Genomic DNA, 12,866 nt, shown 5'->3' on the forward strand with positions numbered 1-12,866 from the left:
TAAATATATAAGAAAATAAATAATTTAAATATTAATTAAAAAAAAGATTTTTAGAAAATAATTATAATAGTTGTATTATAATAATGAAAAGAAAACGATTAAAAAGCATAATATATACTAATATATAAATAAAAGTAGGGTTATGTAATTAAAACTAAAAAAAATTGAAAAATACTTAGCTGGATCCAGTGTGGCGCACGAGCGTGGTGTATGATAGTCACGCAGCATCAGGCGCATTGGATGAAGAACTAGCGAGATCTGATGGTCAGGATGGTGAGGGTACACGCTAACGCGTGTTTCATGTCGCGTGGGATCCGTCTGCAAACCAAAGCCAAAACGCGCGCGAACCCTTCAAACTAACCAACCAGGTGGTGCCACGCAAGCGTCTTCTACCTCTAGCCCCTTCTTTTAACAGCGCTCCTTTTCAGATGCGCTATAATATGTCTCCTCCATTCCTGAAAAATAGCGAATAGGGGCAAACAAGAACAGAAATTTTTCGCACCAGGTCCATTGAATTCGTATGGACCTTGCGAATTCAACCATGGTATCAATTGGTTCTAATTTCACCTGTGGAGAAAAACCCTAATCCAAACCGAAAACCCTAACAATGGCAATTAGTAGCAAACACGCATGGAAAAGCAATTAACGGTCCAGAAACAATCATTACATCAAGGCAAACAATGTTATGCAATAAGATTTCAATGAGGATGCATGAAAAACACAAATCGAATCAATTTTCAGAAGAACAAACCGTGGGATGTAGTGAAGTGTTCTTGGTGATGCAGTGCTTGAAATCGATCGGGAGAGGTTCCTTGGAAGTCCAGGAATGAATTGAGATCAACAAAAAGCCTTGAATCACCTTGTAGCCAAGAATTGGAATTTGAATTTTGTATGAATTTTGAACTCGGATTTGATGGCTCTTTGGGCTGCCAATTCGTGAACCCTTGCCTTTGGTTTGTTTGTGTACTTATAGAGACTGATTAGGGTTGTCTAAACTGAATAAAATCTTGTTGAATCCTTAGATGCAAGTTTTGGAAAATTTGATTTGAATATCTTTCTTAATTTGTCAAATTTTGCCAATATAGTCCAATCTCTTGCCAATCTCTTTTCCACAAACTTGAATCAATTATTTATGTTGATTGATAATTGAATTTGATAAAAATATGACTAAATCAAATCTTTTCAAATTTCTTTGATTTACTTGATTTAAATCTTATTTTAATTATTAATAATTCAACAAAAAACCAAATAATCATCATAATTTCGTGGAAAATTGTTTATGGGCTCTAGAAGACTTGAGGATCAAGATTGGATAAAAAAAACTTGGGCCCATTTGCAAAAATATTCAAATTCTTTCATATTTTTCCCTCCAAAATAGTCCAACTTTGACAAGGTGTATCTCCCTCAATTTTTGAGGTATGGATGAGTTCTAGGACTTTTTAGAATCCTTAGGGAGTCCTCTAACCAGTGTCTTTGGTTTCATATAAAAATCATTTTCCATTCTCATTTTATGACCTTTTGAAAAAAGTGTCCTTTTGTTGACTTTTGAAAAGGACCTATAATGTATGAAGCCATATTTCTTAAACCATTGACCTATGAGCCCTGATTCTTGGACCATTGGATAGAGGAATGAATTCCCTTCAAAATGAGCTTTGGTGGGAATTTTTCTGATGAAGTATGAATATTTGGCGAATTTTCGAAGTTTGGTTGACTTTTTCAGTTCATGCCCAAAATAGTAACTTTTGACATTTGACTTTTCTGATTTTTCCTTGCATCATCATGATCAACCCTTGATCAAATGATGATTTTAGGGTTATGAGAATGTTGTTGACCAAATATCTTGAGTTTTGACTGTATAATGACTGTTTTGCCCTTGGGAGTCGACTGTTGACCTAATCAGGATTTGAGGGACTAAATTTGCTCTGTTTGACTTGAAACTTTATATGGAGATACTTTGGGATGTTAGTGACCCTATGGAACCACCTTGAGCCATTGATTCAATGATTTTCCTCTGAATTATTCAAACCCTAGTTTAGAACTTCTGTGTGGGAGACTGTGTTTTGGAGCTTTGTATTTTGATTTGAATTTGAATAGAAGGAATAATGTGGGCAAATTTTGGGGTATGACAATCATATAGTTGTTATTAGAGACGATAAAGTTGAAATGACAAGAGTAATAGAGAAATTAACAGTAGACTTTGAAATCAAGGACTTGAGATTCATGAGATATTTTTTTACATGGAGGATGCTTGGAAAAAGAATGGTATTGTGGTTTCACAACAGAAATACATTCTAGACTTATTGAAAGAAACAATAATGACTGGATGTCATTCTGGAGATACTCTATGGGTCCTAATGATAAACTTTGCGGAGAAGGTAATGTTCTTATTGATACTGGAAGATATCATAGAATGGTCGGAAAATTGATTTATTTTTCTCACACTCTACCTGGGAATGCTTTCTGTATTATACTAGTAACTCAGTTTATGCATTCTCTTTTCGAGGAACATCATGATGCAGTTTATAGGATACTGAGATATTTGAAGGGAAATTTGGAAAAAAGGCTTATTTTTAAAGAAGATTAGTGAAAGAAATGTGTCTATCTTCACTGATGGTGATTGGGCCGGTTTAGTCACAAATAAATGATAGATATGGTACCTATATTTAGGGTAATCTTCTTGAAATTTTAGCACTTAGAAAAAAGATGCCGTATACGGTATCAGGACTTCCATAAAGTCAAATGCAATGTCACGACATCGTAACAACACCAGTAATAATTACCAATTTAAAGTAAGTTGCAGGAAGTAAACAACACAAATAAATTGTTAATCCAGTTCGATGCAACTTCACTTACATCCGAGGGCATCCAAGCCAAGAAAGAAATCCACTATAATAGTATTAGTTTGAAGTCCTAAACAACCTCTAGTCTTATAACTTCACACCTAATTACTACCCAACATACTATATAAGACTCTCCTAAATATGAGACCCCTCTCACTTCCTCTCAATCACACAACCAGTGATAAACAACAATAACAACAAATAAAAGACACACTTCTAATGAAACATAATCTACTCTTGCTTAAAAGCTTATGAGTGATTCACAATTACAACACAACTAATAGTTCAGCCTTAGCATCAAAGTAATGCAAGAGTGGCTCACAAATAACAAAGAACAAACTAAACCTTAAAGGATATTCTCACACTTTCGCATTCTATTTTGCTTAGATTTAAAGTCTTTCTTTTTATAGCCAGAGAAACTTCATGGCTTCATAAAACATTGGGCTACCCAATCAAATCAAATCTTCTGCACACTATTATGTTTCCCTAAATATTTTGACATCCAATCTTGAGCAACTAATCTTCAGATATCTTAGCTTGAAAATAAATCTTTAAAGAATCAAATTTTCATGCGCGCTTCTTGAATCACAGTAAACACAAAACAAATCTTTTGAGAATCTGAAACAAATCTTCTGAATATAGAAACAAGTCATGCTACAATGTCGTACCAACATGTCAAGATATCTTGCCCAACATCTTACTGAATTATTTTTTTTAACTGCAGCCAACAAAATAAAACCTAACACTTATAAAATGGAGGAGCAAGAAACAAGTAGTTGTAGCAAGAAGTAGTTCAGAAGCCGAGTTTAAAGTTATGTCTCAATGTATTTGTGAAGGATTATGGATCCTTAGAGTCTTAGAAGAACTTGAAATGAAAATTGAGCTTCCATTGAAATTATACTCTAATAGTAAAGCTGCCATTAGCATAGCTCATAGCCTAGATCTACATGATAAAACCAAGCATATTGAGATTAATCGACAATTCATGAAGGAGAAGTTATATGCTGGAATCTTATGTGTACCTTTTGTGACTTCAAGTCAGCAAAATGTGAATATTCTGACCAAAAGGTTGGCAAGACATGCCTTTGAGCATTTGATAGACAAGTTAGGCATGATAGATATCTTTGCACCAAATTGAGGGGGAGAGGGTTTGGAAAATACATCAATATTTTATTTCCTTTTTTATTGTTCTCTAGACAATTCCATTATGTCAGTTTATTTTCCTTTATATTTCATTAAGGAGATAATTGATTGCAATTTATTGTATTCCCTGTTTATAAACTAGCATTGGGCTAAAGAACAAACACAACATTATTTTACCTATTATCTTCAATAATTTTCAAAGAGGGAAGGTTGATATGACTCTTTTTTTAAAGAAAACTGAACATGACATTTTACTTGTCTAAATTTCTGTCGATGATATCATTTTCAATGTTACTAATGAGTCCTTATGCAACGCGTTTTTTGATATGATGAAGAATAAATTTGAAATGTCCATTATGGGAGATTTGCGATATTTTATTGTATTGCAATTTTATCAATCAAAATAAGGCACCTTTTGTAACACCCATATATAATTACATACATCAAAGCATATATTTATACATGAATCTAAGTGTTTGGTACTGAAATATCATAAGTTCCTAGTCAACACGTTACATACATTACTGCCCAAAACTAAAAGTTCTACATAATGGTATAATATACATAAGATGTCAAAATAAAATACTAAGAACTAGATCAACAGTGATCTCAAAATAAAACTCCACAACGGAAGCTTCGCCACTTCAAGTGCTCAAAAGACGTAAGGATATCAAACAACTTTTTCCTTACCCTTAGCGGAACCTGAAACACCTGAAATTCAATAATAATGGGGTGAGATAATTAATCTCAGCGATTTCCCTATCTTATGTGTCCCCTTGGCTTTACAAGGTTCTATTCTAACCTTACTCAAGTCATAACAAACGGGAACTAGACTTTGAGTTCACATACTAACATTATATGGAAACATAACTAGAGTTCAACAACTCAGACATAGTATTACCAATCGGAAACCTTTACCAAGGTATCCCTCTATTCTCGACCCCTTCTACGTCTAGGAGGTGGTACGAGTCATGGATCCTTGTAAAATCTTGACATACGAAATGGATTCGGACTCATGGGCCGTTCTCCATGAATCCTCACTTCACATGGCCTGTTAACCATCACAAGTCTCTACCCTTTTAGGTTCCATTCGTACACAAAGTGGGAATCAAACCTGCCAAGATTATAAGCGTCATTACTGCACAGTGCCATTTTTGCACATACAATGCCATTATTGCATTACACAAATAAAATGGTTCCGATCGAGTAATTTCATACAATGGTGATTGCACATACCAATCACTAGGCCTGTTATCCTTTCTTCATAAGATTCAAAACACACCTATGTTCCATATAATGTCTCATTCTTTAGTGCACAACTACCTGTCAAAGACGCACATATGATACGTCAACTGCACAAGCATTGTCATTCGCATCGTGTTTCATTCTAGGCTACCTTACTAACTCATTTACCTAGCAAAGTCTTAGTTTATCTCACTTTTCTTTTTATTCATTTCTAATCATGCAATTATTCAAACCTCTTTGAGATATATATACAACAAAGGTATACCAATCCACCTGCAATAGGACTCAACAAAACAATTCCAATTATATTAGGTATTACGCCCGAAGGCAACCAACAAATATCATCATTATCATATGAACAACGGCACAATATCATCATTGTCATATAAACAACGACACAATATCACAATTGTATGGCAATAACTCATCATACCAAAAAGTATACCGTTCACGTGTTTTCGAACGATAAAAACAATCTAAATAATCAAACAATTTTCCCGATTCCCGACTAAATAATTTCTTCTTTTGTTTCCCAAACCTACACTACTAGTAAGTACATGTTACTAGGTTCATACTGCTTCGAACGACACGTAAAAACAACTTACGGATCAAAAGATACAGTAAAATGAAGTTTGGAAAAACAAAATATTCAACTGGCCGCTTAGCGGAAATTCCAGCGGCAAACTACAAAGAAGCTCCGCTTAGCAGGCTGAGCTCGCTTAGCGGCTCCGTGTAATTTTCCAGAAATATCTTGCTCCGCTTAGCGGTCCCAGGGCCGCTTAGCGAACCTGCGAAAAACCAGAAAAACCAGTTCTGCAACAGCATGTTCTCAACCAACCAAACTCCCTAAAATCACCAGGATCTTTCACCTCATGTGAGTTGATCCCTTAAACAACCTCAAAAACTACCGCGCAAGAATTCTCGCCCCCGTGAACATGCCCTCATTATCTAAACGTGTTATATACCGAGTCTTCCTACCCTTACAGAATGATCATACGCTTCCTACACTTTTTGACCAGTACAAATTCTAATAGATATTTATTCCACTCGAGGGTCATCACATAAGAAGGTGAGAAGGTCAATGACAAAACTACATTTAAATCTAAATAATAAACCAAAACCAAAAAAATAAATGTATTATGTTAGATTTTTACAAAGATCAAGTGGTCAATTGAAGGGATTAGAAAGACAAAATAACACATCAATGTGTTTAAAAGAGTATCCCCCTTCTTACAAAAGATTGTTATAGCATTTTATTTTATATTTTGGAAAGTGATACAATGGTTTTCTGGTTGTTACAAGTAGGTGCTTCAATTAAATTGAGATTATTACAAAGATCAATATTCAATTGACTAAAACAAAAAGACAAACACCACACACCAAAGTATTTAAGATACATCTAAAAATTACTATAGTTTTACAATTTTTTAAGTGTTAAAATATATTTAATTTGAGTAAATATAAAATATAGGGATCTGAATTCTCTCAATCTCTACTGCTCTTTCATTCTGCTCCAATTCAATCCAATCCTTTAAATTGATATGAGGATAGAAGAGAGAAAAATGTTAAAGAATTTACCATTATATTGGAATTCAAGGGTCATCGTAAAATTACACAGGAGAGGTGGCGGCAGCTAAAAAGCAGGAGATGTTTTTTTTTATTTTTTTCAGAATATAGGAGGTGTATATAAAGTGATACAATAATTTTCTAGTTATTAGAAGTAAATGAGAAAAAAATATGGCTAAGTCTATCAAGTTTGTTTATGCTATGGTAATCTATCTTTCTCTATTTTTTGTTGTAACTGACTCATACAGTAAGCTCTTTTTCTCACTATTTTCAATTTTTATTTTTTATTTTATACATAATCTACAATTTGTTTTCAATAATATTTCTTTTATTTTCATTTTACATTACAGCTTTAATGTGTTCTACTTCAAGAGATTGTATATATAATTATTGTAAGTATCCTACATTACCTTGGTGTAGTTGGGTATATATATGTTTATGTCGTGAGTAGTTGAGGTAAATAGTAAATATAATACCTCTATGCATATATTTTATTTTCATGTCATAATGAATATTGTTGCTTTTATGTTTTCTTTCACACTGGTTATATTTTTGCAATTTTTCATTTTGACAAACATGACAATACAAATTCTTGAGTACCAAACAAATGTTTCTCTGCTATATTGTCAAACACAAACATAGTGATACAATTTTACTAGACATCTTTAATATTATATAATATATAATTTAAGAGTGTTTGTGATGCGGTTTGCGTAGTTTTGACGATAAAAACCATCTGAACCACAAGAGAAAAAAAGTGTGGTTCAGTTGGCTTTCAAAAATAAAATCGAGCTATATACATACACATATAAAAGAAAATATAATTTTGTGTTTAATCGTTGATACATTATCATCAAAAAATTTATAATTTGATATATAAAAACGTGTCTTATAATTTTTATCTTACGTCTAAATAATGATATACATGAAATTACTTTCACAAGTAAATATTATACAAAGAATACGATAAAATATATTTTGTTAAAATAGTATTTATAAATGAATAATATTTTTTTTATGATATATAAATTAAAATAAATATCATACAAATAATATGATAAAATATACACATAATACTAATTGATTTCTTTTATACCTATATATATATATATATATATATATATATATATATATATATATATATATATATATATATATATATATATATATATATATATATATATACCTATATATATATATATATATACCTATATATATATATATATATACCTATATATATATATATATATATATATATATATATATATATATATATATATATATATATATATACCTATATATATATATATATATATAGGGCATATCATATGAGAATACCATTTTTATATGAGAATGTGATAATGAATCTGAACCATTGAATTTTAAAATAAATGGTGGAGATTATGGGTGAATCTTTTTTTCTCTCTCCTACATCATTTATTTCAAAATGTAGGAGAGAAAAAAAAAGATTCACTCATAATCTCCACCATTTATTTTAAAATTCAATGGTTAGGATTCATTCTCACATTCTCATATAAAGATATCATTAGACGCATTAACATTGCTGATAAAATTTTCAGAATGCACTATCCTCGCAACTAGCATTAGACGCATTGCACCTGCCTCCCCGACACTAAATCGATTGAAGAAATCTTCTAAAACCGATCTTGGAAAGTTTGACTCTAATAGCCGCCTTAAAATGTCCAGTGGACTGTTTGAATTTGAAATTGAATTTGGGGTTTTAGGGTTCATGATGTTGAAACTGAATTTGCAGATTTGAAGCATTTGAAGATCGGAAGCATTTGAAGCAATCCTAATGGACAAAAATCATCACGTTAGCAGATCTGAGCATTTGATGAAAATGAGGATTTCAAAGCTGATTTTTTTATTTAATTACTTTGATTTAGGAAGATACATTACTTTTTTATTTAGAAATCTTGCTTTAATTTGTGAATATTTTGCAGCTTTAATTTTCAATTTTTATATTTTGATTCAATGCTTATTAGAATTTTGAATTATTTTAGTTTAATTTTTATTTTTATACTTTTATATTTTGATTCAATGTTTAATTAGTAGTTTGAGCAAGCTATTAATTTTTTTACAGATCAGCATTCAATAAATCAATAATAATAATAATAATAATAATAATAATAATAATAATAATAATAATAATAATAATAATAATAATAATAATATGACTCAGCATGCCACGTCAGATGCCAGCATAAAAAACTTGACGCTGTTAGCAAAAATTGGACGGAAAGGACAAATATGGTCTTTTTTGAACAATTAAAGGACTACTTTGACACTTTTTAGAGATAAGGGACCAGAATGGACCTTGGGGTATAGTTAAGGGACCAAAAAGAATATTTTGCCTAGAAATATATAATCATAAAAACAAATATATAACAAAAAATAAGAATAAGAAATAAAAGTAGTGGGGTATGGTGTTGAATTTTATTAAATAAAATCATTGTAGTGAGTAAAATTTGAATGTGTGTTGAATGATGAGATGGTAGAGAGAGAAGATGATGTGGAACATAAAAAGTGAAAAAGTATGGTGTTGAATAACTAAACCATTGTACATAGTATAACACTACAAGCAAAGCATTACGAACAATCTGCTTTATTATTGACTTATTTCATGGATAAATTGAAATAGATAAAGAAAAGGTACATTATTTTTCTCATCTTAATGCATAGGCATTAGACCATCTCCAATGGTAGTTTTTTCTATTGAGTTCTCCACATGTACCATTAATTTATTAATTAAATATTTAAAAAGTTTGCCATGTCATAATAGAGTTGCATTGCAATGCAACAACTAAAAGATTGTAGTACCCAATCAAATCAAGTTATGAGTTAAAGTTGTGGGACCCATATCAGATTTTTGTTAAAGTTAAAATTAAATAAATTCTTTTAATATGATGTGGCTTAATGGGTCCCATAAAAAACTCAAATGTAAGTTGCATCATTGGAGATGCTCTTAGGCACTATAAAATTCATTGAAAAAAGAGCAGCCCTGGTGTCAACATCCCAATTCATAACATGATAAAAGTATTATTTCAAGTTTGTTGCACAAAAACCCAAAAAGACTATCAACTCTAAATAACACATTATAGTGTGGGTGGGGTAGTTCAGCTGAAAATTGCTAGTTTGGTTAAGGGGTGTTATTGGTCTAGGATTCAACTCTTAACAACGGCATTTATTTGTATTTTCTTTCAAAATGTAAACAAGTTATTGATATTTATAAATCAACAACTTTTGAAAAAAAAATAACACATTATAAAAGTGGTTCTAATTGTATATAGCTTTCAAAACAAAAATACTTTCAAATCTTGCATAAAGAAAGCTTTCAAACCTGAGAGACAACTTTTAAAGTGCTACTGAAGGAGGATTCCTCAACCAGCTAGCCCATTTTACAGCCACCAGAGTTAGAACTGAAGGAGGATTCTGCACAAAACAAAGAAATGAAAAAAAGTGAAATATAAAACTATAGAATCATATTTGCTGCCATCTTTGGTTGTTTTGCTTCATTCGTCAATGAATCATTACATAGTTAGGACCTGTTTAGGTTAACTTAATTGAGCTTATATACTAACATAAGTACTTCAGAGATTGTTTGACTGAGCTTACTAAAACAGCTTGACATGTACATAAGTTGTTTTCAACTTATTTCTATTAGCTCTTAAGGATAGCTTATGCAAAACTTATTGCTTATATGAAATCAGCTTAACTTTATTTTATCTTTTATTATAGAAACAAATTTTACACAAGCACTTATACAATAAAGGATTGTGATATAAACACTTAATAAAATGTTTATCCAAATAAGGCCTTAATCAAACTAAAATCCAAATAAATTCAAACTTTTCCACATCAGTAACTAGACTTTTATTTCATGTTCTTAATTCTTATATGCCAAAGTTTCTTCCTCAATCATAATAGGTTACCGTTGGCAAAAGACTAATCACAGGAATGTGATTGTTTCTCGAAGGCATCAAATGCAACAGATTAGCCATACATGTAGAACATCTGTTAAACACTCCAACAATGCTTCGCAATAAAATCGAGGACACAACAATATGGTCTGAAGAAATAAGCGATAGCCGTTTCTGTACTCACAACCAATTAAAGCGTAGGAGAGGGTTCAACTATTCTATACTCAGAAACCTTTTCACCTCAGCTCTAAATCAATTGGGGCTTTTTACCTCAGCCCTTAACCAATTATGTTAACAACTTCCGATATGAAGCACTGACAACGGAAACAGGACACCTACACTAACACGTCAACAAAGATAATAATTTAAAAAAATAATAAACAAATTAAATATAATCACAGGTGTCGGTGTCAGTGTTAGTGTCGAAGACTAACACACATACAAATTTTTTCAATAGTGCCGGTGCTACAGAGCTTCTGATCTACTTTCTGTATCAACTTCTTCATCTCCAATAAACTTCAGCAACTAGTACAAGTTAGAGAATAACAAATGACACTATCCTCCTATGTGATTCACTGAAAAGAAAGAAAAAAAAACCTAATAGATATCTTATAAAAGTAGAATGCATATTTCACGGAATGATGTGAACTTTTGCTGAGGGTGAATTTTGAAGCAAAAAACCAATTATTTTAGAAGGAATGGATGAGGAACCTTTTTTTAATGCTTCTCTTAACTTGGCAACTTCTTCTTCTTCTTCTTGTGATCCGGCAGGTTCGAACAATGTCTTGGAAATTTCTTTCACTTTTATCCTCAATGACTCCAACTTATACAAGGAATTGAGTTTAATCTTGGATACATCAGGAAGTAAAGAGAGAACTTGAAGAGTATTGGAATAGAGCGCCAACGATTGAATATCAGCAAGTTCATGCAACAAGCTGAGTAGAAGAGAAGGAGCTTTTACATAATTCATTTTTTCCGGGTAAATCCGGACGTGTTTAAGAGACCTGAGACGGCTCACACACATTATCTGAAAAGGAGTTCCTATAAAAGTAAAAGTAGAAAGATTTGGAGTAGACAGCTGAATTTTCCAATGATGATAAAAAATTTTCATGACTAGTAGTACAACAAGGGTGGTACTTGATATGCATAAGTTTTGTTCACCCAAAATTTTAAAGTTAGTAATCATCATTTCATTCAACCGGGGAAAACCCGAAAAAAGATCAACTCCGCCACGAAAGGCCACACACCCTATACTCAAGTGTGTCAATGATGGCAAATTTAGAGAATTCGGAAATAATACTGTTCCATCAGGATTTTTAGGGTTTCTTTGGGGAACATAAAAGTCAAGAGATGTTAAAGTTTGACATGAAGAGATACAAGACGGAAAGTGTTGAATATCAGATCTCATAATGATTAGCAATTCCTTAACATTGCGTGAAACAGCATAATTTAACATGCTATTTAAGAGGTCAGGACTCACGCCATCCTCGGCGTGGTTGCGGAAAGGAGTCAGGCCATCCTCGTAGTGAAATTCGAGTTTGTGCAGCGAGATGGAGGGATCGCGGTCGCGACATAGAAAATAGAAAAAATTACTGACAAATCTGATAAAATTATCAAAATTGTCAAAGTGTGAAGAACCTAGTGTAAGTGTGGGTAGATACTTCCAGAGATGGTGCCATCTTGTGGACGAAACTGAAGTCTGAACAACTTGTTTTGCATTCAAAAAAGAGAATATATGATGAACAATACAATCGGGTAAATCGCTTAACCTGTCTTCTTTTTCATCTGCTTCATAATTTACTCTCTGTAGCTTCATATCTCACAATTTGCGGCGAGATTGATTGTTGATAAACAAATTGTGCACCAAGCTTCATCATATATATACACGGCCGGCCTGGGCCTGGGCCTCAAAAAATAGGATATGGGCTTTAGTAATATGTTCAAACAAGTTTATATATATCTCGTTGATATCTTATATTGTATTGCAATATTGTTTTAGCGGTAGCACAGCTAGTTTATTTTTTAAATTTATATTTTTTATGAAATTAATATTTAATATAATTCAAAATATTTAGGTCAATACAGAAAATGGATATATTAAAAAAACTATAGTTTTTTATAATAATTGATA

At 31.9% G+C, this 12,866-nt stretch overlaps 1 protein-coding gene across 8 annotated transcripts; it reads right to left on the reverse strand.

Annotated features, from left to right (window-relative positions):
• Positions 1 to 4,376: 4,376 nt before the first annotated feature.
• LOC131608774 (F-box protein At4g22280-like) lies at positions 4,377 to 12,628 on the reverse strand. 8 transcript variants are annotated; one of them, XR_009285807.1, is made up of 4 exons: positions 11,447 to 12,628; positions 11,178 to 11,310; positions 10,156 to 10,247; positions 8,275 to 8,607 (listed from the first exon to the last, which is right to left on the reverse strand). XR_009285807.1 is itself a non-coding variant. In XM_058880310.1 (3 exons), the coding sequence occupies exons 1-2, from the start codon at positions 12,549 to 12,551 to the stop codon at positions 10,204 to 10,206; spliced, it is 1,149 nt and encodes a 382-aa protein (XP_058736293.1). In that variant the 5' UTR covers positions 12,552 to 12,628; the 3' UTR covers positions 4,386 to 4,694; positions 10,156 to 10,203. The 8 variants fall into 8 exon arrangements, 2 of the variants coding, with proteins under 2 accessions (XP_058736293.1, XP_058736292.1); XR_009285805.1 differs by lacking the exon at positions 8,275 to 8,607 and adding an exon at positions 4,382 to 4,694 and having other exon boundaries at positions 11,178 to 12,628; XM_058880310.1 differs by lacking the exons at positions 8,275 to 8,607; positions 11,178 to 11,310 and adding an exon at positions 4,386 to 4,694.
• Positions 12,629 to 12,866: the final 238 nt, after the last annotated feature.

The sequence above is a fragment of the Vicia villosa genome, linkage group LG6, assembly GCF_029867415.1.
Source record: "Vicia villosa cultivar HV-30 ecotype Madison, WI linkage group LG6, Vvil1.0, whole genome shotgun sequence".
Classification (NCBI taxonomy): domain Eukaryota; kingdom Viridiplantae; phylum Streptophyta; class Magnoliopsida; order Fabales; family Fabaceae; genus Vicia; species Vicia villosa.